At 42.1% G+C, this 25,713-nt stretch overlaps 1 protein-coding gene across 3 annotated transcripts in view; it reads left to right on the forward strand.

Annotated features, from left to right (window-relative positions):
* DICER1 (dicer 1, ribonuclease III) overlaps window positions 1-25,480 on the forward strand; it is a 71,597-nt gene extending 46,117 nt beyond the window's left edge. For 2 of the 3 annotated variants that reach the window (XM_040257097.1, XM_040257098.1), the window contains 15 exons: window positions 122-197; window positions 878-1,017; window positions 2,900-3,079; window positions 3,316-3,529; window positions 3,733-3,886; window positions 5,643-5,825; window positions 6,095-6,200; window positions 6,710-6,885; window positions 7,857-8,640; window positions 11,087-11,242; window positions 14,254-15,142; window positions 16,821-17,089; window positions 20,218-20,380; window positions 20,488-20,563; window positions 20,907-21,211. In XM_040257097.1, coding sequence (XP_040113031.1) covers window positions 122-197; window positions 878-1,017; window positions 2,900-3,079; window positions 3,316-3,529; window positions 3,733-3,886; window positions 5,643-5,825; window positions 6,095-6,200; window positions 6,710-6,885; window positions 7,857-8,640; window positions 11,087-11,242; window positions 14,254-15,142; window positions 16,821-17,089; window positions 20,218-20,380; window positions 20,488-20,563; window positions 20,907-21,072 — 3,732 coding nt within the window. In that variant the 3' untranslated portion in view covers window positions 21,073-21,211. Of the gene's footprint in view, window positions 1-121; window positions 198-877; window positions 1,018-2,899; window positions 3,080-3,315; window positions 3,530-3,732; window positions 3,887-5,642; window positions 5,826-6,094; window positions 6,201-6,709; window positions 6,886-7,856; window positions 8,641-11,086; window positions 11,243-14,253; window positions 15,143-16,820; window positions 17,090-20,217; window positions 20,381-20,487; window positions 20,564-20,906 lie in introns of all 3 variants that reach the window. The other variant, XM_040257096.1, reaches the window with a different exon arrangement.
* Window positions 25,481-25,713: the final 233 nt, after the last annotated feature.

Consider the following 25,713-nt stretch of genomic DNA (forward strand, 5'->3'; position numbering starts at 1 on the left):
AAGAACTGGTAAATTTCAGCTTTAAAGATACTAGGGCAGAGGTTTCATCTGTGTTTCATGCGCCAGCAGTACTCTAGCTCCATGCATATACTGTGGACATGTTTTTTTTTGTTACTTCCAGGGTCCCCCAATGAGCTGCATTCGATTGGCTGAAAGAGTCGTGGCTCTCATTTGCTGTGAAAAACTGCACAAAATTGGTAAGTGTGTGTGAAAAACATGTAAATAAAAATAAAGTTAAAAACATTGTATAACAAAAGCACCTCAAGGGCATTATGGGTCTCCAGGGTTTTGCGGGCTGTGAATGCCTTGCTCTTGGTGTGCTTCGGGGAGGACAGATGTAAGTGTGATGTAACTTGAAGACCCTGTAAGATGGAAGAGCTCTGTTTTTCACAGCTGAGCAGCTGTGATTTATTTGCTCTCACTTCTAACTCCTTTTAAATATATAAATGTAATAAGGTCTCTGACTGTTGAGTCATGAACATTTATGTTTTGTGTTTTAATGTATTGGTTTCTCAAATTAGTCCATATTTATGTAAGATGAAAGCTTTTTTAAAAATGGATGGACTTGTTTTCCGGTGGCATTCGTAAAAGGGTGATCTGATACTGTTTTCCTGTCTACATGTTTTTGTTTTTGAGTCTTAAAACAGAGTTTATAATCCTCATCATACTGAATATATGAACGTCACAGTAGACTCGGCCTTCAGTTATCCCATCTGATTACGTTTCTGTTGTTAAAAGCACAGATGCTTTAGTCTTTGTGATCTGTCCAGTTGTTTCCCAGCACAGAGCTGCTCTGAGTGATCCACGGATTAATTAGGCAAAATCAGGATTGAACGTTTTATTACAAAGTCACGTTCCTTCTCTTTCCATCCCTTAGGTGAACTGGATGACCATTTGATGCCGGTTGGGAAGGAGACTGTTAAATACGAGGAGGAGCTGGATCTGCACGATGAAGAAGAGACTAGTGTTCCAGGAAGACCGGGCTCCACGAAGCGAAGGCAGTGCTACCCCAAAGCAGTTAGTATTGGGTAGAGCCACACACACACCTAGCCTTCCTCACTTTGTGTTGCTTGCTGTGCCAGGCCCGGATCCCTCTGCCTGGCTTTCCAAGCCCGTGTAGTTCACCCCAGCCTGTGGGCCTCAGCTCGCCTCCCTGCCTTGTTCACAGCTCGTCTCACAGCAGCCCCTTCGCTGTCACCTGTGCAGCCTGTGCTCTTTCTCACTTTGGGCATCGCTTTTGCTTTTCTTCTCAAAAGGATTCTTGCGTTTATCACATTCTGTCCAGAATGAGTTAATGTCATTTAAAGAGACATTCTTTGTTTCATTCACTTTAGTGGCCAGGTCCCCGCTCTCCCTTACACTGGGGGCTAAGACCTCGAGGGTATGCGTGCTGAAACAGACGCGTGCCCGTACAGCGTGAGGGGCGCGCGGCAGGCGTGAGCGCGGTGGCTTGTCAGGAGTCAGGGTGTGGCCTGACTAGTAATAGCTTTTCCAGCATGTCATGTCTAGCTGGATCTGTGGCTTTCTAGCTGTAACCATACGGGGCTGGAGTACTTATTTTAAAAATACTAGTCAGTGTTTTTACCTTATTAAACCCCCAAACAAAAGCAGAAATTTGCTGTGTACTTTGATCTTAGTTTAAATATGATTCTTTTTATTTATTTTTTTGCAGTTTTATTAAGTTTTTACTTTTTTAAAAAAGTTTGCACCCAGCTAAGCATTTTCAAGATTCAAAATCATGTCAGTTTTTCAAAAATCAGAAATTAAGTTATCCGATTTTCTGAACTGCTTATTTTCTCATATCCAGTTTTCCTATTCTAACATTACCCTAGAGGTTCCTGGGCTAGTTTCATGTGACAAATGTTACCACTAATAAGTGTTTTGAGAAGCATAGTACTGCTTTGCATCCTGTGTAATTAATAGGTGCATTCTGTACTATCTGATACTCTAGTAACTATATCTCTTAGCCAGCATTTCTGTACCTTTTAAGTATAGATGTAATTATTTTTTATATTATTGAGCCTTGGAAACTGTATACTATTGGGTGGGGTTGTATGACTAGAAACTTAGTTTAGTTTAAGCCATAGTTTACTCCTTTAATCAGACAGCCATTAAAAATAGTACTGACTTGTATTGACCCTGAAAGATATTCTCATTGTAGTAACTAGAGGTAAAAATTGGTGATACAGTCTTTGTTTTGTGGTTCCATTTGTAATGAAAAATACATATGTGTCTGTATTTATGTGCATTTATTCTGGAATGTATACATTTATTCCAGAAAAGTCTGGAAGATGATATGGTATGTGACAGTGTTGCTAAAGGTTATCTGAGTTTCAGGATTATGTAGCATTTTTAAAAACTTGGCTACTTTTATTTTCTGATATTCAACAGTGAGTAAAGACTAAGAAACCCAGGGAAGAAAAGAGTTTGTTCTCTAGTCAGAAGAAATAGGTCAAATGAAATGTTGCTGTTTAGTTGCTAAGTTGTGTTCCAACTCTTTTGCAACCCATGGACTTTAACCCTCCAGGCTCCTCCGTCTGTGGGATGTCCCAGGCAAGAATACTGGAGTGGATAGCTATTCCCTTCTTCAGGGGATCTTTCTGACCCAGGGATTGAGCCTGTGTCTCCTGCACTGGTGGGCGGATTCTTCACTATTGAGCTACCAGGGAAGCCCACGTCAAATGAATAGCATTGTGTTAGAAGACCCTGCGGCGTGTGATGGTTTTGAATACCTCTCCACTGAGGTTAAGTAAATGAGGAGGTCTCCTGCCTTGGGTCTTAGTTTCCTCTCATCAACTTTTAGTAAAGCCAGGGAAAAAAAATTTGTTTTCTTGCCAACATCTGGAAAAGAGGTGAATACACTTGTACTTGTTGCTTACATTTTTCTCTCCACTCCCAGATTCCAGAATGTTTGAGGGAGAGCTACCCCAAGCCCGGTCAGCCCTGTTACCTGTACGTGATCGGGATGGTCCTGACGACACCTTTACCTGATGAGCTCAACTTCAGAAGGCGGAAGCTCTACCCCCCCGAGGACACCACAAGATGCTTTGGAATACTGACAGCCAAGCCCATACCTCAGGTGGACATTTCATAGTGGCCTTTTATGTTGGACTGTCTTTGTTTTTTTTTTTTAAAGAAAGGAAAAGTGACTTTAAAAGTAACTGTCTTTTGTTACGTCAGAATGGTCACTGTTTTACAATTGGAAGCGTCTCTTCTGTTCCCCTGATAGAAAGCATCATTCCTCTTCTGAAGTTAACTGTTTATAATGGACTGAAATCTTGGCTAACGCTGGGCTTTATTTTTCTTTCTCCGAAGATCCCACACTTTCCTGTGTACACGCGCTCTGGAGAGGTGACCATATCTATTGAGTTGAAGAAGTCCGGCTTCACGTTATCTCTGCAAATGCTTGAACTGATCACAAGACTTCACCAGTATATATTCTCGCATATTCTTCGGCTTGAAAAACCTGCCCTAGAATTTAAACCCGCAGACGCGGACTCAGCCTACTGTGTTCTACCTCTTAACGTTGGTAAGAAGGACCCAGACTACAGCGTTGTCTGTCCAGTAGCTAAAAAACGAGAGTGTTGCTTAACAATGAGCTTAACTGGATATAGTGCAGAAATCTCTGTGATAACTCTGAACTAGGCACATGGGACGAAGGCAGGGCTTGAGGGAGGGTCTAACCTGCATTGTTGCATTTTAACAAGTTAAAGGGTCTTTTTCTTCCCCAAGTTAGTGACTCCAGCACTTTGGACATTGACTTCAAATTCATGGAAGATATTGAGAAATCTGAAGCTCGCATAGGCATTCCCAGCACAAAGTATTCAAAAGAAACTCCCTTTGTTTTCAAATTAGAAGATTACCAAGACGCAGTTATCATTCCAAGGTAAGGAGTTAAGTGGAAAGCAAAGTGGAGCTGTCACTTGACTTTTGAAGATTCCCCCCGGGCACATGGGGCATGTCGTGGGCTGTGAGCCTGGTGTCGCCGTGGCCAGTAGAAAATTCAGGTATCTCTTAGTGGCAGGCCTGTGCTCCCCACTTTACTTCCATAAAAACAAAGCCTGAAATGCTGTTGGTGAAAGGATTTTACTTTGTGAAGGTCAGCTCATCTAAATGATGTTGATAGGCTTTCTTTGTGAAACCTCCATCCTTTAATCCCCAAAGTCATAAAGAATTTGATTATAAATAACAGTTTATTAAAATTGTTGAAAGGCATAGTGTTAATTAAGTGCAATGAAACTAGCTAATTACAGTGCTTTGTTGTATGTGTGCTGAGTCACTTTAGCCGTGTCTGATGCTCTGTGACTGTATGGACCTTAGCCCGCCAGGCTTCTCTGTCAGTGGGATTCTCTAGGCAAGAATACTGGAGTGGGTTGCCGTGCCCTTTGCCAGGGACTCTTCGGGACCCAGGGGCTGAGCCCGAGTCTCTTATGTCTCCTGCGTTTGCAGGCAGGTTCTTTACCACTAGTGCCACCTTTTTGGTGAAAATTTAGGGGGTCAAGTTTTTGAGCATCGAGATGAAATATCACATTTTTTAAAGAATTGAAATACTGGCCGCAGTTGTCTCTGGATTTTGTTCTGTTTTTGTTTTTTCTTTTTTCACTTTGTACCTCAGTGCCACGTTTTAAATGTCAGTTAACGTCAGCCTGTCAATGTCAGAAATGGTGCAGTAGCCTGCGTCTTGTGGGGCAAGAGTCTTTCATGTCTAGCGTTAGTAATGCATAAACTATTTACTTCGTTGCTTGGATATTGAAAGTTTTCTATACTGTTTATACTGATGAAATTAGAGATATTTAGAGGAGCCATTTCAGCTCCAATGTTTTGGCCATTTGATGTGAAGAGCTCACTCTTTGGAAAAGTGCCTGATGCTGGGAAAGACTGAAGGCGACAGGAGAAGGGACTGGCAGCGTATGAGATGGTTGGACAGCATCACCCACTCAGCGGACATGATTCTGAGCAAATTCTGGGAGGTAGTGATGAACGGTGGAGCCTAGTGTGCTGCACCTCATGGGGTCGCAAAGAATCAGACACGACTTAGCGACTGAACAACAACAAGAGGAGCCGTTTGGTTTCATGTGTTATCAAAGCATAGATATTTAGAATAAGGTGCTACTGCTGCTGCTGCTAAGTCGCTTCAGTCGTGTCCGACTCTGTGCGACCCCATAGACGGCAGCCCACCAGGCTCCCCCATCCCTGGGATTCTCCAGGCAAGAACACTGGAGTGGGTTGCCATTTCCTTCTCCAGTGCATGAAAGTGAAAAGTGAAAGTGAAGTCACTCAGTCGTGTCCAACTCTTTACGATCCCATGGACTGCAGCCTACCAGGCTCCTCCATCCATGGGGTTTTCCAGGCAAGAGTACTGGAGTGGGGTGCCATTGCCTTCTCCAAGAATGCGGATGAGATATTTAGAATAGGAGAGAATGGAGAGTCAGATTTTCACTTGATGTAAATATAGTTTCTCTTGGCTTAAATTCACTTGAAATATATTAGTTAGAGTTGAAGTGTAATTGCTGTTATATATTTTTAACCTTTTGAACTCTTACTTTAAAATCATAATTTGCATTTCTGTATTAAAAACAGTTTGTGTTTTGAGAATAGGTGATTTAAACCATACAGTCACTGAAACTGTTTTTCTTTTTTAGATACCGCAATTTTGATCAGCCTCATCGATTTTATGTCGCTGATGTGTACACTGATCTTACCCCCCTGAGTAAATTTCCTTCCCCTGAGTATGAAACGTTTGCGGAGTATTATAAAACAAAGTATAACCTTGACCTGACCAATCTCAACCAGCCACTGCTGGACGTGGACCACACGTCTTCACGGTAAGGCACTCCAGAGATGGCACTTGGATTGTACCTGTGCCAGTTTCCCAAGGTCAGTAGGCAGATGTGGAGGTTTGTGGTCCCCGCGGCCCACCAGTATGTAGACCCTGAACTCAGGAGGTCCTTGGCATACACAGTTGCCCAGAGTCTTGTCCAGGGGTCTGCAATTTGAATGAGCTCTTCCAGTGAGCTGCCCTGAAGTCATAGAGCCACTGTCAGAATGAACTTGTTTTTGTCTGTTTGATAAGATTATTTTGAAAATTTTCTAGACTTAATCTTTTGACACCTCGCCATTTGAATCAGAAGGGGAAAGCTCTTCCTCTAAGCAGTGCTGAGAAGAGGAAAGCCAAGTGGGAAAGCCTGCAGAATAAACAGGTAGTGAGTTCATTGTCATTAGCATACCTTAGTATTTTGAAAGATGCTTAAATTTTATGTTCCAAGTGAATTGAGTGACTTATGAGTTTTTTGGAGGTTGCCCAACACTTAGGTTTTGTTTTGCTTTAATTAACGTGGCATATTGACGTTATTTGAATGTCTTTTTTTAAATTAATTTTTTTATTGAACGATAGTTGCTTTATAGAATTTTGTTGTTTCTGTCAAGCCTCAACACGATGAATGTCTTTTTGGTAAGTGTGAGAGGTTTGGCCTTTATGCTTGGTCCACTGGTAGCAATTATATCATGAAATCCTAGGATAAATCCTGTTTTCCTTAAAGGGTTAGTTTTTAAAATATTTCTAAAAATAAGATTTTGCTAGTGTTTCTGATTTTTGTCTTTATTCGTCAGTGAAATTGATTTTTAAGTTTTATTTTTATTCTCTTGTGTGCTTGCTTTATATTTACCTCTCCACAATTTACACTTACCTACGTGTTTTGCTCACTCACAGATACTGGTTCCAGAACTCTGTGCTATACATCCAATTCCAGCATCACTGTGGAGAAAAGCCGTTTGTCTCCCCAGCATACTTTACCGCCTTCACTGCCTTCTGACTGCAGAGGAGCTCAGAGCCCAGACAGCCAGCGATGCTGGTGTGGGAGTCAGATCACTTCCTGTGGATTTTAGGTATGCCTGTGCCGTGGGTCAGAAAACATGGCTCATGAAATCTCGCTTGCAAAAAGCATTGACTTCAGTTCATATTTTAATTTTATGTAGAATAATTTTTTAAAAGATTGGAAAGAAAATGTGGATGTCTATTTAATACCTGAAACAGAGGCATCATTTGACTCCTAAGTGAACATCTGTGTATTGAGTCATCGTTTGCTGATGCTCAGGGGGAGAGGAGGGCCTAAGGTCAAAACCAATGGTTCCCTTTTCAGTGGTGGCAGTTCAAGTAAAAATGAAGAGCATTGTTTGTCCCAGGGCTGACATTTTAAGGCTCTTCTTCTTTTATAAATCAAATATACATTAAAGAGCAGTTGCCTCAGTGTGTGGTCTTCAATTGTTCTCTTCTGACTAGTCAAGTCTCTGCATTCTAAGGAAATTACTACTGGTTTAATGACTCAGATTTATTTTGCTTATCCAGTTGGCAAGAACAAGTTGCTTCAGGAACTGAGGAACTTGGTAATAGTACCAATCACTTACTACAGTGTGAAACACTGGTTTAAATGCTATAGCTTATGTTAGATGATTTCATCTTTAGGACAGTCCTATGAGGTAGGAATTATTGGTTCCTCTTCCAGGGATGGTAGCTAAGGTACAGAGACATTGAGTAAATTACTCGAAATTCCCCAGCTAGTCACTCCGCTGGCCTGGAGTCCCAGTCTGTGGCCCCAGGTCCGCTAGGCTGACCCCAGGCTTCATGAACTCAGCCCCACCCAGTGCTGTGGGGTTGGGAATAAACGAGCGCAGAGAACCCTGTCCCACTGCTTGGTTTATGTTGTGAAGAATTCCCAGTAGTGCTGATGTCTGCCTTGGAACCTTATTTCTCTTCTAAGGTAGGAATATTTTTATACTGATCTTTATTTAACTTTTACTCAGATTGCACTAGCCTCTTTGAAAGGTCTGATGAAAAGTTATAAAAAATGTCTTTGCAGATACCCTAACTTAGACTTCGGGTGGAAAAAATCTATCGACAGCAAATCTTTCATCTCAATTGCTAACTCCTCTTCAGCTGAAAATGAGAATTACTGTAAGCATAGCACAATTGTCGTCCCTGAAAATGCTGCACGTCAAGGTGCTAATAGAACCTCCTCTCTAGAAAATCACGACCAAATGTCTGTGAACTGCAGGACGCTGCTCAGCGAGTCACCTGGGAAGCTCCAAATTGAAGTTTCAACAGATCTGACAGCAATTAATGGTCTTTCTTACAATAAAAGTCTTGCCAATGGCAGTTACGATTTAGCTAACAGAGACTTTTGCCAAGGAAACCATCTGAATTACTACAAGCAGGAAATACCTGTACAACCAACTACCTCATATCCCATTCAGAATTTATACAATTACGAGAACCAGCCCAAGCCCAGCGATGAATGTACTCTACTGAGTAATAAATACCTTGATGGAAATGCTAACACATCTACCTCAGATGGAAGTCCCGTGATGGCCGCCGTGCCTGGTACTACAGAGACTGGGGAGGCGCCCCCGGACAGGACGGCTTCTGAGCAGAGCGCTTCTCCTGGGCACTCCTCGAGGACGCTCGGCCCCAACCCTGGGCTCATTCTTCAGGCTCTGACCCTTTCGAACGCCAGCGACGGATTTAACCTGGAGCGACTCGAGATGCTTGGCGACTCCTTCCTGAAGCACGCCATCACCACGTATCTCTTCTGCACGTACCCCGATGCGCACGAGGGCCGCCTTTCCTACATGAGAAGCAAAAAGGTAAGGAGCCATCCTTTAACCCTTGCGCAGTTAGAGGACTTACTCAGGGTGGCTTCCAGCGTCCGTGATCCAGAGGACTAGCAGAGGCTTGCTGCAGGGGCCGCCACGCCCGGCAGGGCAGCGGGGTCCTCCGGAGCACGGGCACAGGAAAAGGAGAGTGCTAGTTCTCAGTCGTGTCTGACTCTGTGCGACCCCACGGCCTGTAGCGCACCAGGCTCCTCCGTCCATGGGATTCTCCAGGCAAGAAGACTGGAGCAGGCTGCCATTCCCTTCTCCAGGGGATCTTCCCGACCCAGGGGTTGAACCTGGGTCTCCTGCATTGTAGGCGGATTCTTTACCATCTGAGCCACCAGGGAGGCCCCGCACAGGAGGGACACTGAATGTAGTGGGGAATTAAGATTCAGAGAAGAAAAGTAACGGAGATGCAAGAGAGGGGTTACAAGGTGCCAGGTACCTGCTTGGCACGTAACACACGAAGCTGCTGAGCACTTGGAAGGAGGGACTGTCACTTGTGATCAGGGAAGGTGTTAATGGAAGGACCTGCGTTTATAGTGTGTAAACAGGGAACAGATGGCAGAGTGTGTCAGCACTTGGTCAATAAACCGTGGCAGCAGTCAAAAGTGTGGAAATACTAGACAGTCCGGCTTTAGAGACCTTGCTCTTGACCATTACACCGACCTCTCCCTGCTGTTGTCTGTGACACTTGGCGCTGCACTGAGTGGTCCACAGACGTTCTCCATCCAGTCTTTTCAGCGAACCCCTGAGAGGTAGATGATAACACGGCCCCATCTTGCAGATGAGAAAACCCTTGCCTAGAGAGTTTTGTCGGCTCGTGCAGTTCACCTGGCTGGTCTGGGATGGTCAGGAGCGTGGCTGAGCCTGGAGCCCCAAGCATTCCACACTCTTCCCTGCAGCCTCCTTAAGTAAAGAGGGTGCTTGCTGCAGGAGTAACCCCCAGAGCAACCAGGCTCTGAGGGGCCAGTGCTGGGGGAGGCAGAAATGTCGGAGTCAAAGTGAAGTTAGGGCTTTCGGACTTCACGGACTTGGTGGTAGAATGTTCAGGTAATTAAGAATGTAGGACTTAGATGCGGTCTAGGGGAATCGTCTTTTAAGAGTGCTAATTGAGAGCAAAAACGAGATTTCCCTGGGGTGGTTGCAGAGGTTGAGAGTGAGTAGAAAGTAACCGCATCCTCTTAGGTAGGAAAGAAATTATTTTCTGTTTTGAAAGTCCTTCCATCCCGCTGCTCAGAAAGCTCTGACTCTTTACTTGCTGCGGAGATCGTTGTCACTCGCTCAGCGGGGTGCTGAAGGCCCTTTGGGTATGCCCGCCCCAGCCCTGCCGCAGCCAGTGGCCTCCCCAGCTGTCTTTCCTGGGCCTGCACACACCTGCTGCTGCTATTCTGCTGCTTGGCTCATGTCTCCATGTGAACACGGCCCACCCCACCTTGCACCTCCCGTGGGCCCTCTCTGAGCTCTTTCTTCCTCCTCCATCCTGCGGACCATTTCCACTGACTTTGTAATTTCCATCCAAGTGCCTGTCACGCGTTATCCTCTCGTTGGTATCTGCGATGCCGTGGTCCCACGGTGTGGAGAGGGAAACCAGAGTCTACTTACGCCATGCGGGCGGTGTGGGAAAGCCCTTCGGCCCAGAGTGAGCCTCGTGGGGGGCTTCCCCCTCCCCATCCCGTAGGCTTCAGGGACCACTTCTCTGTGTCACATCCCAACCAGTGCGTCTCCAGCATGGGTGCTTGTTCAGGGGCGTTGAATTACATGGGGGAAAGGGACTCATGAAGTACTTACATAAAAAGGAGCCCAGTTTTCGGAAAATGAAATTGACAGTTCTAGACCTTGGTGTTCAAGTAAAAACTAGGCAGAGACATAGCGATTTGAGTGGATTATGGAGGAGATGAAGGCTGTAGAAAAAATAGACCAGAGGGAAAACAGTAAAGGTGGCTTATTGATGTCAGTAAACATGGAATTTCTCTTTATTGCCTTTGCTCTGTTTTAAAATAGTTGAAATATCTTGAAATGCCATCCAAAACAAAAGAGTGATATTTAGAAAAGCATTGTAGTTGAAATCATACTTATGATTTAGGTTCAAGGAACTTAAAAAATTATTTTAGTTCAGTTCGGTGCTGGTTTTTATTTTATAGATAGAGTTTATGGTACTTCCACCTTTTATTTCATTGAGAATATTGGGACATTTTGGACTTGGTAGATTTCGATTATTTTCTATTTTGATAGCTCCAATTAGCAGTTTGAATTTTCTATTTTCAGATTACATGAGAATTTAATATTTCCTATCATGAATAGGTAGAAAAACTGTAACTGATGACTAGTTATGGAATATGAAGAATCTGTAGATAAAAATTACATTAATGTCTTAAATGAGTTTCCACAGTGATCATTTATGGATAAGTGTTGCATAAATTTTTTTCTGCTGCAGGTCAGCAACTGTAATCTGTATCGGCTTGGAAAAAAGAAGGGGCTGCCCAGCCGCATGGTGGTGTCCATATTTGACCCCCCTGTGAATTGGCTTCCTCCTGGTTACGTAGTAAATCAAGACAAAAGTAACACAGAGAAATGGGAAAAAGATGAAATGGTAAGTTTCTCGTAACTGGGTGGATTTATTTTCTGGTGAGGGGGGCAGAATCTTGTTCTATCAATTTTTTGTTTCTTTTCCCCAGTGTGTTTATAATAAAGTAGAAATTCAATATAGTAAATTAATTTCTTTTCATTGAATTCAGAACAGTGTTGTAACTGTGATAGAGAACAGTTTCTGTTATCTTCCCTTGCCAAAGGCAAAAGAGTACCTGGTGTTGTGATTCAAAAAAAAAGGGCGGGGGTGCTTAACTCTGTGACATTTCACTTGACTGTTACATATTGTGATTTATCATAGATCCTTAGCTCTGTTCAGTGAAATCAGTAGCCTGTAATCTCCACTTTGTCTGTGAAATGATTTCAGTAAAATCTTGCTTTTGCAGCTCAGGGCTTCCTCATTTCTCCTCTTGTGACCTTAAAAAAATAAAAATATATAAAGGTTGTAGTTTCCTGGAAATGGTTTAAATCTTGCCATAAACTTAAAGGAAGCCTGCGAATGTTAGCTGCTGCTGCGTCTCGTCTCGTCCGGAAGGCCACCAGAGGGCAGCTTGCAGGGCCTGGGAGCCCGGAGCTGTGGAAGCCCGCCGTCCAGGGCGGCTGGCTCGGAGGCCATCTTGCCAGCAGTGTCATTTTTCAGACATTTATTTTGCATTAATGATGAACTGGTTAATTGTTACTTCATCTCTACTAAAGATCAGCAATGAGAATACCGTTTCTTTCACAAGTTATATTTTCTGTATGTATTTTTTTTTCTCTCATCTTCTTTCTGACATGTATGCCCTGGATAATCTGTTAAGTATTTCCAGGTAGCATGCTCGGTGACCCTGTTTTGATTTTTTAATCTATTCACTGAGTATGTTTTTATACTTGTGCAGTATTTGACTTATTATAGAAATTGGACTTACCTGGCAGAGCATTGATTATTTTAATGCAAGTTGGGTTAGAAAAATTATATATGTTATTAATTTAGAAAGAAGCTTAGAGGAAAGTATGTATGATTTTGAGAACTTCAGAGAAAATCTTGCATGTCTATGACAAAAATTCCAGAAATACTTATCCTGCCTTAGAGTCATAGTATCATTGGTGCCTTAAAAACTTTTTTTTTTAGCATAAAGGTGATATTAGCATGTCCTTTTAATTAAAAAAAAATTTTGTTTTACAGATGCAACATAAAGTTCTTATTTATTTTCTGTAGCATTTCAAATGGCCTGGTACTTTGATTTTTAGATTGCATTAAAATACTGTTTATGTTTTTATTTAATAATTTCTGTTTCTTGAAATAGACTGTTAGATGATATTGGGAAGCTTATGCTTAATCCACTCCTATTCTGCCTGCTTCGCTGCTCAGCAAGTAGGTTTACATGAAAGCTTTGCGTACAGATGCCAAAGGTGGGAGTAGCTTAGGTGGAAAGTGAACTTGAACTGTGAGAGCAAAGAGTTTCTTGCTAGTGTTTTTTTGTTTTTGTTTATTCTTAAAGAGCTGGAAGTGCTCCTGGAAACCATTTAGTAAGGTAGAATCACACTATTTTGCAGATAGAAAAACCGAAACCCAGAGGCATTAAAGAACTTTGCAAAAGATCACACAGCTTATTTGTTGACAAAACCCCGGCCTTTTTTGCACTTTGCCAATTTTTGGTTATGGTAGCATCTTATTAAAGATATATAAGGATTTTTTAAAATGAAAATATTATTGTCTTTTTTAAAATAAAAATTTGGCCTTTTTTTCCACCTCCCCTTATGGACCAGATAGTCAAAAACATCTCATGTTACTCTGGGAAAGTATGAGGTTTTTATTAGGTAATAGTCCCTAGAGGTATCCACCATTGTAGCTTTTTTTTTTTTTTTTTGGGTGTTCTTCCTTATTCTTGAAAAGAAATCATAAACTTTTTAATCAAAAAATATAAAGAAAGTTAGTTGTAGATACACAGCTTGGTTCATTGCACTTGTTTCTTTTCAGACAGATGCGCTGTTTGTATCTCTCTTGAAAAAAGTGCTCCACAGAAAGCTTGAAAACCTTTTTGTCATAATACTCTGCAAAATTGTTACTATCAAAATTGAAGCACACCCTCCTGCCTTTCTCCCCAAGTAAAGTCTTCTTTCTTTTCTTTTTTTCACTGCACAACAGAAATTTGGTGTCTTTCTGGCATTGCAGAAAAGGTCCATGGTTACTGAATCCTGGCCCATTGTTAAGATTGTCACTCACAAATAAGCTTTTGCCCGAGAAACTGGAGTTAGCAAAGACCTTCTGACAGAAATTGGATTGTTGTGTTTCATGTTAGTCTAAATTGTCTTCTATTTTTGTCAGTTATGCTATAATCTGTTACCCTGAAGGGAAAAGCATAATTTCTCAAATTCATAGCTTAGTTCATAGTGATCACTTTTAGTTTCCAAGCAAGGCAGTTTAGTTTTACATTGTAGCGAATGTGCTTGGATTTGAAGTGGCAATAGGGACAAAAACTTCACCATGAAGCCCCACTGTACATTTTTAATGTTAGAAAGAAAGTAATTTTATCTGTTTATATATTATACTCTTACTGAATTGCAGAGGTTATGCTTTTTCTACACCTGGAATTTAATTTTGTTAATTTGAAAATCTTTAAAAATTTCTTTTAAAACTTTGTCAGCAAAATCGAAGAGCTCTGTGATCGGCATATGAGAGCTTTCATTGTGTATCTTGCCAGAGTTATAATTCTTAGCTGAAGTTTTGCCTTGTGAGCCTTAATTTTAAACTTTATATCCGTGTATAAAATCCTTAACTTAAAGCTTCATACTAGATAAAGGTCATTTTATAACTTAGAAAACGAACATTCAAAGAACATGTTTTACTTTGTTTATATGATTAAATAACTTATTTTATGTTAATTGAAAACAAATGGCCATGATTTGAAAGTTGCCTTTTAGTATTTGTGGTTGTCATTTGAAATTATCCATAACCCTTGCTTTTATTGAGTCTCAAACCCTTTTAAAAACAGCAGCTATGTCTCCCCTCCTTCCCCATTCCCCCTCTTCCAGACAAAAGACTGCATGTTGGCTAATGGCAAACTGGACGATGACTTTGAGGAGGAGGAAGAGGAGGAGGAGGACCTGATGTGGAGGGCTCCCAAGGAGGACGCCGACGACGAGGACGACTTCCTGGAGTACGATCAGGAGCACATCAAGTTCATAGATAACATGCTGATGGGGTCAGGGGCTTTCGTCAAGAAAATCTCTCTCTCTCCTTTTTCCGCCACCGATTCTGCATATGAGTGGAAAATGCCCAAAAAGTCCTCCCTAGGTAGTCTGCCATTCTCATCCGATTTTGAGGATTTCGACTACAGCTCGTGGGATGCGATGTGCTATCTGGATCCGAGCAAAGCCGTTGAAGAGGATGACTTTGTGGTGGGGTTCTGGAATCCATCAGAAGAAAACTGTGGTGTCGACACAGGGAAGCAGTCCATCTCTTACGACCTGCACACTGAGCAGTGCATTGCCGACAAAAGCATAGCTGACTGCGTGGAAGCCCTGCTGGGCTGCTATTTAACCAGCTGTGGCGAGCGGGCTGCTCAGCTTTTCCTCTGTTCGCTGGGGCTGAAGGTGCTCCCGGTAATTAAAAGGACTGATCGGGAAAAGGCCATGTGCCCGACCAGGGAGAATTTCACCAGCCAACAAAAGAACCTTTCAGGGAGCCGTGCGGCCGCCTCTGGAGCCGGCTACCGAGCCTCTGTGTTGAAAGACTTGGAGTATGGGTGTTTGAAGATCCCCCCGAGGTGCATGTTTGATCACCCTGATGCAGACAGGACGCTGCGCCACCTCATCTCGGGTTTCGAAAATTTCGAAAAGAAAATCAACTACAGATTCAAGAATAAGGCTTACCTTCTACAGGCTTTTACACACGCCTCCTACCACTACAATACGATCACGGGTAAGGAGCCCCAGACCACAGCTTGCTGCTCTGAAAATGAGGCCTGGTGTTAATTGGATCAACCCGTAAAATAATGTAAAGAGAATAATCTGTGTATGTACAGACTTAGAGCTTAATATGCTCGGTGCAGGGAGGAAGCGCAGGAAAATGAAAGCATTCCTTTTTTCCCTCATCTTTCTGGGCTGTTCCTAAACTTTGATAGTTGGGAGCAGAGCTGTCTTAGCAGCTCACGTCATTTTCTCTGCAGCATAGTTAGATTTGAGCCTAGTATTGTGATGTGTTTTTGCTGTTTTATCCTGCCCCAGTGCCTTTATGGTATCTGGTCACTGCTGCTTCAGGTTCTTAAATAATTTATTCCTATATCCTGGGTGTGTCCCCATGTCTTTTTATTGTTCTTCCTGAACAAAAAGGCCCCTCTCTGAAGGTCTTTTAAAGTCTAAAGAGGAATCGATTAAAAGAAACTCTTGGCACAGGAAGGTTTCATCGCCCTTGCTCTGTTCTTCCCATCGCCTGCTTTGCAGTAAGCTCTACGTTTCTTTCTCTCCTTTATTTAATCGACTCCCAGTCCATTCGATTAGAAGGGAGAATAGGCGCCTAAAACCAAAACCAGCTTCAGATTGTGAAACAGCGACAGTCTGTAGTCCCCCCCCTCCCCATGTCAGAGTCATAAGCTCTTGAATTCAGAAAACCAAAGCTGAGTATAACGTTTGTATAAGACAAACAATGTAGGTTAAGATGATCAGAAGAATGTAAAACCAAAAGTGAAAAATTATCTGGCTTAGACTAGAAATGCTGGTGAAACTGAAGCCTGTTTTTCTTTGTGGAGAAGAAACGAGGCCTGGTTTTCTACCGCACTCTCCTGGAAGGAGCCCTGGGCTCTACTCGGTCTCAGCCCTCGCTTCTGAGCTCATTGGGCGTGAGGGGCCTGCTCACTTAATCTGTTCCCACCTGGGTTTCTACAGTTGAATGGCTCCTTTTAAATCAGTGTGAGAAAATAGAAGTGTTGGTTAGTGTCGATAAAGTCTCCCATTTTGACGTTGATCATTTTTGCTGAAGGTCTCTGCTTGCCCCTGCTATTCTCCTTCTTGATTTGTGTCAAATTCACCATTTTTTATTCAGTTTGAGAAGAAGGTCTTCTTGTACTAAGTGTCATCTTGTGTAACAAATGAAACCCAGGAGTGGTGAGGTGTGTATCACTCCCACACTTCTCAGAGTGTGAGTGGACAGTGCCCAGTGGTGGTAGTGGAGCGTGGGGAGGGGACGCGTGCAGGGTCTGAGGTTGCTAGATGCGGATTGTGATGGAGGCTTTAGAATGATGCCCCAGCACCTACCTGGCCAGCAGAGAGCCAAAGGAAAAGGCTCCGTGAAATGACGTCACTTGGGAAATGCCTTTTTCTTAATGAGCGTTAGTCTTTTGGCAACTTCAGGGTTTTGTGACCCCAATTTATATATCAGAAATGTGCTTAATCTGCCATTAGAACTTAATTTCCAGAAGCTTCAATAGGATGTCATTCAGTAATTCTGTCATTGAAGAATATATGTGTAAATGGAACTCCCTTCTCAATAAAGGTCTTTTCAGTGGGTCTTGGGGGACTCCATCCTTTAACTGAGTTATTATTTGGAAATCGTGTCAGTGGTTTTGCTGGCTCTCATGACTTCCCTTTGAATCTTCCTTCAGATTGTTACCAGCGCTTAGAATTCCTGGGAGATGCAATTTTGGACTACCTCATAACCAAGCACCTTTATGAAGACCCACGGCAGCACTCCCCAGGGGTCCTGACTGACCTGCGCTCTGCTCTGGTCAACAATACCATCTTCGCGTCTTTGGCTGTGAAGTATGACTACCACAAGTACTTTAAGGCCGTTTCTCCTGAGCTCTTCCACGTCATCGACGATTTCGTGCAGTTTCAGCTCGAGAAGAACGAAATGCAAGGAATGGATTCCGAGGTTAGTGCCGTTTTAAGATACGTTGAGTTCAGTGTTTAAAATAAAGCCTTCCAACTAGGCTTCTCAACACAGCCATCCAAAGAGCCAGCTGAAGGCCAGGGTTGTGGTCCTCAGCACGCTCTGCGTTCTCCAGGAAACCTACATGGGTCATAGTCTTCAGGCAGCACTTTTAAACTTGGCCGCAGGTACTGTGGTCATTCTGGTGAGGAGAAGGAGCCAGGGGCTTCCAGCAGCTTCATCCTCAGTCCTGGATGTGGGCTTCCGGTATTCAGGCACGCCAGAGAGGTGCACTGCCCCCCTCCCCCCCTCCCGCCCAGCGTGGGCTTCCGGTATTCAGGCACGCCAGAGAGGTGCACTGCGCCCCCGCCCCCAGTGTGGGCTTCCGGTATTCAGGCACGCCAGAGAGGTGCACTGCGCCACCCCCCCCCCAGCATGGGCTTCCGGTATTCAGGCACAGCAGAGAGGTGCAGCCCCCCAACCCTGGTCCCCAAAATAGCTTTATCCTTAGAGAGAGCTCGGCATGGTGGATTCTGTCCTTTCTCTCTTTAAAATAGATCAGAAATATTTGCTCTATCTCAGGTAAGCGTCACGAATGTACATCCTGCTTCTCTTGAAATGGGGAAATCTCATTTAAAAAGCAAACTTCTAAAATTTTAGGGATTGGAATTTGATAGACGTCTATTGTAGGTTCAGCCAAAGGTCCTTTTGGTGATGGAGCTAATTCTCGTGTGTGTGTGTGACCTGTTTTGAAGTTTTATAAGAAAAGATTTTGCTGAGATCTTTCCAGCCTCTGATTCTTCACTAACATCCATCCACATACCTTGGTACCCAGGAGAGCCCTCTAATTTCTTCTTTTCATTCCGACTCCTTTGTTCTTTCTGTAGATTTCTTACGAGAACTCAGGGAATCCATTCATAACTCTGGTAGCCACTGTAATTATTCTTTCTTGACTATGTACGTCCCTGTTGTTAGTTACACAAACTTTGTTAAGGAGGAGTGCACTTCCTTGGCGTCCTATGAGAGAAGTGGGTAGCCTTGGTTTGGAGGTGGAGCCACAGGGCAGAGGGTCAGGCGGTGAATTGGGTGCATAGCTGGCACTCTTCCTCCCTCTTCCTCCTGGTACACTCTTCCGAGATTAGTGGCCTGAGGTGGAGTACAGCAGCAGTGAGACCAGGAGCCACAGCCACCTCAGATACACTCAGTATGGCTTCTAGTCGCCTCCTATAGAAATACGTAAGCTTAGAAGTTGAGGAATTAGCTAAAACTAACCTTATCTTTTGACTTCCCTGGTGATTTAGTGGTTAAGACTCAGCTTCCAATGAAGGGGGCACAGGTTCGATTCCCTGCTTGGAGAAATAAGGTCCTTGGTCAGAAAAAACCTTTGATGACAGTTGGACTTACTGGCTTTTGCTAGTTTTTGTTCATTCTTTTCCTGCCCTTTGTTTATATAAACATATGTATGGAAGTTACGAAAAAGTGATGGAGAATGTCATGTCTGGCTTCTCTAACTTACTGTTTGATCTTAAGAAAGTCTTCACCTTTCTGGGCCTCAGTTTCCTCATTTGTAAAAGAAGAGAATTAAATTTGGTGAAAAAAAGAAAGTGGGGTCACTTAGTCATGTCTGACTCTTTGAGACCCTGTGGACTGTAGCCCACCAGGCTCCTTCGTCCATGGGATTTTCCAGGCAAGAGTACTGGAGTGGGTTGCTGTTTCCTTCTCCAGGGAATGAACCGGGGTCTCCCACTTTGCAGGCAGACGCTTTACCGTCTGAGCCACAAGTAGATACTTCTAAACTTGTTAAGTTTTAAAATTCCCATCCACAACAATAAGTTGTCTTGTTTTTCCAGTAGTCAGCATTATAAATCCACGGTATAGAATTTTGTGTGGCTAAGCAATCCATTTAGAAATGGCTCTCCTCTCTTTTTATTTCTCTTTCACAAGTAATTTGTATTTTATAAAATAAAAGAACCAAAATTATCATTTTGTGATGTTTTGTTGCTAATGTATATAAACATAAATTGCATAACCTACGAAATGAAATTCTATCACGCATGCCTTGTTCTTTTTATTTGATATACTGTGGGTGATTTTCTCCAATCATTATTAATTGGGATTATGACTTTTAGTAGGCTACACGCTAGTGAATATATGGCTGAAGTATAATGTGTTCAGACAGCTCCTTCGTGGCTGGATGGTTAACGTATTTAGTTAGGGTTTTAATAAACATGTATGTGATAAATATACATAAATATCCAGCTACCCTCTTAAGATGAACTCCTGGAGACGGAATTGCCACATCAAAGAATTAGGAACTTTTAAAAGGCATTTGCTACCTATGTAAATTTTTATTCTATTAATTTGAATACCTGCTATGTGTCAGGTTCTCTGTCATAGTGATTTATTAAGCGGTTTAATAAAAGGAGAGCTGGGAGGAAAATATCTTCCAAACAGAATTTCCCTGTCAAAAAGTGGTGGTTTACCCTCCTGCAGCAGCGTGCACTCTTGCTCACACTGCGTGGATGAGGATTCTGCTCGCTCCTAGCTGAGCTGCTGGTGGGCAGAGCTGTTTCAGCATTCAGTTCTGTGATTGTGCGTGAATTTGAAATTTTTTTTTCATAAATTTATTGACTATTACAGTTTGTGTTAGGGTTGTCTTTGGTTTTATTTGAAAGTCATCTTTTTTTCCCTTGTTGAATACAGAATACTAAATAGAGAAGGGCTTTTTTTTTCTTAAGTGAAAAACTTTTAAGATAAGGTAATGTTTGGACTCATTGGGAAAGACCCTGATGCTGGGAAAAACTGAAGGCAGAAGAAGAGGTGGCAGAGGGTGAGGTGGTTAGGTAGCGTCACGGACACAGTGGATATGAGTTTGAGGTTTGAGGAAACTGGGAGCTAGTGGAGGACAGAGGAGCCTGGTGTGCTATAGGATAGGGGCTCTCAGAGTCGGACACAGCAACAGCTTTTATGAAGAACCTATTACAGCGTAGTTGGTCTATCATAAATGTTTGATGTTGTTGCCCTTGTTAAAGAGATGGTAGGAGTTAACATCCAAGAAAACAAAAACATCTCTGTAGACTGCCTTTCTAGGAGGCCTTTCTGCTTACAAGTTTCTTTTCTCACTATAATAGCTTAGGAGATCCGAGGAGGATGAAGAGAAAGAAGAGGATATTGAAGTTCCAAAGGCCATGGGGGATATTTTCGAGTCCCTTGCGGGCGCCATTTACATGGACAGCGGGATGTCGCTGGAGACGGTCTGGCAGGTGTACTATCCCATGATGCGGCCGCTGATCGGTATGGTTGGCTCCCCTTCGAAAGAAGCAGGATCACAATTAAAAGCAACTTTAAAAAAAAAAAAAAACAAGCAGATTAAGCACATTATTCTTTCATTTTGATTACAGAAAAATTTTCTGCAAATGTGCCCCGTTCCCCTGTGCGAGAATTGCTTGAAATGGAACCAGAAACTGCCAAATTCAGGTAAGCAAAAGTGTGCATGGAAGAGCATTAACTCACTGAAAAACAAGGGGGAAAGTCCTCAGAGATGCCATAAACTCACGGTTTTGAAGAAATCCTCACCCTGGGACATGTTGTCCTGCAGTTATCATTTGCAGCCTGATTGACTGGCTCTTTTTGCTCCTGGGAAGTGAGAAGAAAGTGGCAGCACCATCTGTTGGCAGTGGGAGGCTGTCAGAACGCACGGTTCCTCTGTGCGGTGTCAGCTTCTACAGGGGACTCAGCCTGAGAGTACGTACTCGGTGCTGATTGCCAATAACAATAAATCCTTCTGACTTCTCATTCGAGCTGCTTGGCTCTTTTGCAGCCCAGCTGAGAGAACCTACGATGGCAAGGTCAGAGTCACCGTGGAAGTGGTCGGGAAGGGGAAGTTCAAAGGCGTTGGCCGAAGTTACAGGATTGCCAAGTCTGCAGCAGCAAGAAGAGCCCTGCGAAGCCTCAAAGCTAATCAACCTCAGGTTCCCAACAGCTGAAAACCCCTTTTTAAAGTAAAAAAAAAAAAAAAAAAAAAAGGAAAGCAGAATTAAGGTGGAAAATATTTAAGTTGAAAAGGATGATTTAAAACTGATAGTGAGTGGAACGAGTTGAAGGCAGAACGTAAAGTTTGTTTGATAACAAGATAGATTACAGAATAAAACATTTAACCTATGTAAAAAATTTTGGAACTAACCGTAGTTTTAGTTTTTTGCGCAAACACAATCTTTCTCGTCTTCTTTCCTCACTTCTGCTTTGTTTAAATCACGAGAGTGCTTTACTGATGACATTTTCGCAAGTGTTCAAAGTGATTGACTGTTTTTGTCTTGTTTCATTTTAGTTTAATTTCTGTTGGTTTTGCTTAGAGTTAGGAGGCCAAGGAGCTTAAACCTGAAACAGCACCCCCCCCCACCCCGACAACGGGTTCTGTTGAGAGCTCTGGGCACCCATCAGCGTGCGTGGCAGAGCCCGCCCTGCGGCGTCGATAAGCCGAGTAGAGGGATGCGGTTTGAGAGAGGAGTGTGCCAGTGCTATCTCTCTTTCCACGTTGCATCGCGTGAGACGATGCTTCCCGGTCGCTATTGCACTTCCTAGTAAGGGACAGATTGTTGATCAGTATGGGCCGGCATGTTGGCAGATCACATCCTAGTTTCCTCATGCCATGTTGTCTTGCATAAAAGAGGTTCTTGCCTTAAAAGTAAAATCCTTGTGGATATTCTTTCACTTCTGATCTTTCTGGAACAAACCGTTTCACATCCCCTTCATTCCGTTTATTACGCATTAGACCTCGGGACAGCGTGATACTTAATGACTCACTAGTATAGCTGTAACCTAACTAATGACAGGATTATATGAGAATTTCTGTCAGGTGTACTGAAGACATTTTCAAAATCAGAATATGTAACCTATGGATTTTTTAAAAGATACATTGTAAGAATCATCTTTGGCTAAATACCCCATTTTTACTAGAAACCTCCAGCTAGATAGTTCCACGGATGGAAATTGTCTGTGGCAAATAAACCTTGCCCTGTAGGCTGTTGCTCTAACAAAATAAACTTTATACATATCACACCTAAAATATGCTGCAGATCTTATAATGGATTGGTTACTTACGTAAAGAAGCAGAGCAGAGCACCTTACCCTTCGTCTTCTCACACACATTTCTCACTGTGCTTTCTCAGTGCTGCATGCTTCACCTACCAAAGCTGCGCTGTTAACGCCACGAAAGTTCAACGTTTGCGATAAACTGCCGTAATTTTGATACGTCTGTGATTTAGGCCATTAATTTAGGTAAACTAGCTCATTGTTTCCATCTTTGGAAAAGGAAGAAAAAAGACACTTTTAGGCATTTGCCTAAGTTTCTTTAATTAGACTTGTAGGCACTCTTCACTTAAATACCTCAGTTCTTTTCTTTTGCATGCATTTTTTTCCCCTCCCCATTTGGTGCTATGTTTATGTATTATGCTTGAAATTTTAATTTTTTTTTTTTTTGCACTGTAACTGTAATACCTCTTAATTTACCTTTTTAAAAGCTGTGGGTCAGTCTTGCACTCCCACCAACGTACCAGTAGAGTTTTGCTGCAATTGCCCCTTAATTATGCTTGAAATTCAAGAAAGCTGAGCAGAGGCGTCTCGTAATTTCCAGCACATCATTCTGAACGTGGCGCCTCATATAATGCTGCATTGATATTTTGAATTGCAGTCGAATACTGTACTTCTCGCTTTATCTGCGCCACCCACCCCCAGAGAAACACCTCTGCACGCGTGCACCCAGAAACCTGTCCGCTCCGCTTTCTAAGGAGACTTGAGTGAAGGGAGCATTCCGCTTCTCCCACGTGATTTGTCGTCTCCAACCTTAAACTTCCACTGAGATCTCAGTTACCAAATGAGCTTTAGAGCAAATTCATTTGGATGGACATGTTTTTTAAAAATTTAATTCTGATTCGGAACCTTCGATTTCTATTTGATTTTTTTTTTAGACACCTCCATGTAAGATCTCCTGACAATGTAAAACCAAGCGCTTCTTGAATTACATAACTGTAAATGTGTACACTTAACAAGTAAGGCTGGATATGAATTTTCCTTGTGAGGGTGATTCGTGATAAAGCTGTATCACAAATCTCTTGATAATTATAAACTACCTGCTGCCAGGAGTTTAGGGCCTTGCCTTGTGTCTAATGCACTAATCCCAGTGTCGAGGTGTCCTCTGGCCTCCTGGCACCAAAATCAGATTGTTTCACAGTTACAATCCCCGTTGGGAGAAAAATGCCTCAATATATTTTGTAACCTTAAGAAGAGTATTTTTTGTTAATACTAAAAAGTTCAGACTTGGATAAGATTAGGTCACACAGTCTCAGGGGTTCAAATTTCCTGCTATCATTCAAAATGTTTTATCAACAGCAGACTTTAGCTATTGCTTTTTTTTTTTTTCTCCTTTTGGTTGGAGGACAGTAGCTGATTTTAGTTTGTGACTCACACTTTGAAGCAATCTCTGATCCCCTGGTTCTTAAGTTGGAAAATCAAAACTCTGATGTAGATATACGAAATGGTTATGAATGCTTTTGTGCTGCTGATTTTTTAATGCTGTAAACTTCCCCCAGTTCAGCTTACTGAAATGTTTTGCATCCATTTAATTAAGGGACAAAAAAAAAAAAATTGCTCTCTGTCGCCCCACTTGACCACCTTGTCTGTCGTCCTTTTGTTCCTGTGATTGCCATGTGAGACCCGGTGTGATCTGGAGTCCCCGCTGGTGGGCGGTGTGGTTGTACGGCCAGCACACTCGGGAAGGACTGGGCGGGCACGTTTTGAAAAGCAACTGCAGAAATTCCTTACGATGATTGTGTGGAGGTTAGTTGGCATGAACCTTCATTGTAAATGTTTTTTGATTTTTTTTTTTTAAATAATACTTTCAGCAGTCCTGACTATGCTGCGTTTTGTAATAGCTTTTTCCTCCTCTGTTCTGTTCATGTAGCACAGATAAGCGTTGCACTTGGTACCATGCTTTACCTCATTTCAAGGAAAATATGCTTAACCGAGAGGAAAAAATGTGGTTTGGCCTCGCTGCTGTTTTGATAAACCGAATTTGAAAAAAAGATAATTATAATGCCTGCAATGTGTCATATACTTGCACAACTTAAATAGGTCATTTTTGTCTGTGGCATTTTTACTGTTTGTGAAAGTATGACAAAGATTTGTTAACTGAACTCTTAATTATGTTTTAAAGATGTTTGTTAACTTTTTCTTTTCTCTTTTACATTATGTGAAATGATTAAATTTAGAACGACCTCTAACACTCCTGTAATTATCTTTTAAAATGCTAATATTTTTCCTCTCTTCATAATAGCTTGCCCTCAGAAAGATTCAAACTACCCTGCCTACATACCAAGAGACTGGAGGCTACTCTGGTTCTGTTGGTTCAGTTCATAAGTACAGTTATTCACACGGCAGTTGGCTCTCTGAGTCATCACCTGACGTTGGCCGGTGACTGCAGAGTGCAGAGACTGACCGAGATGCAGACCCACCACAGTTCAGTCTTCAGGCCCCCTTGATTTAAAACTTTCTATCTTGCTCTGTTAGGGCGTCTAATCCTTTTACACAACATTTAAGCCACCAAACTGAGACCTTGATATCTTCATTTCACCCAGCATCTGCAGTTCCGTTAGCGCCCTGAACCAGTTTGTGTTCGCTGCGGAACTGAAACTCATGTCTTGTTTATTACCTATATGGTTATTTTAATTACATTTAAATAGGTATATTTTTTCAACCACTGATTGCTTTTCAGGAACTTAATTATTTCCAAATAAATTTCTTTATTTTATATTGTACATGAGAAATTTTAAAGATATGTTTAAGACCAAGAATATTGAAATGATTTTAAAAGTTGTTGGAATTTGCCAGTAGCAATACCTAGGGAATTTGCATTGAGACTATTGTATTTTCCACTAGAGGTGAAAATGATGTTTTGAAACTAACTTGTAAATATATTTTAATCATTGTGTTTTTGTTTTTTTTCCCCCCTCTAGTCCATTTTTATTTGGACATCACCCACCACTTAAATTTTCTAGATGTACTCAGAATTCACTGCAGCAGCAGGTTACGTAGCAAAAATGCAAAGCTGAACAGAAGGTGAAATTTCTGGCTTTTCTGCTGTAAATAGAATGAAAGAAAAATGACTAAAATCAAGTAAGACTAACATATATAATTTGATTGACAATAAAACACTTACCATCACATGCTGCAGCTGTTTTTAAGGAACATGAAGTGATTCATTCGTACAGAAATCACGCTGCAGAAATTCGCAGTCTGCACCTTAAGGGTCACGATTACCTTTAGTCGTTTTTTGTTTTTGTTTTTTTTTTTGTAATAATTGTAGCCAAGTAAATTTCCAATAAAGTTATGGTCTGTTCACTTTGTGTCCTTTTGACTTTTTATTTTCTTGTTTTGATTCACTTTGAGTAGATGATAGCACCTAGATAGTTGTAGCAGAAATTATCTTTAAAATGTTTTGATTTCATAGTCACCTGAAAATGTGTCCTTTAAAAGGATAAAATGTTGTTTACCAAGTCCTATGTCATGCACCAGTAGAGTTCTACTTCATCTGCTGGTAGCGTTATCAACTAACACTTGCCTTGTTCTTTTCA

The sequence above is a fragment of the Oryx dammah genome, unplaced genomic scaffold (genome assembly GCF_014754425.2).
Source record: "Oryx dammah isolate SB20612 unplaced genomic scaffold, SCBI_Odam_1.1 HiC_scaffold_16, whole genome shotgun sequence".
Lineage (NCBI taxonomy): Eukaryota > Metazoa > Chordata > Mammalia > Artiodactyla > Bovidae > Oryx > Oryx dammah.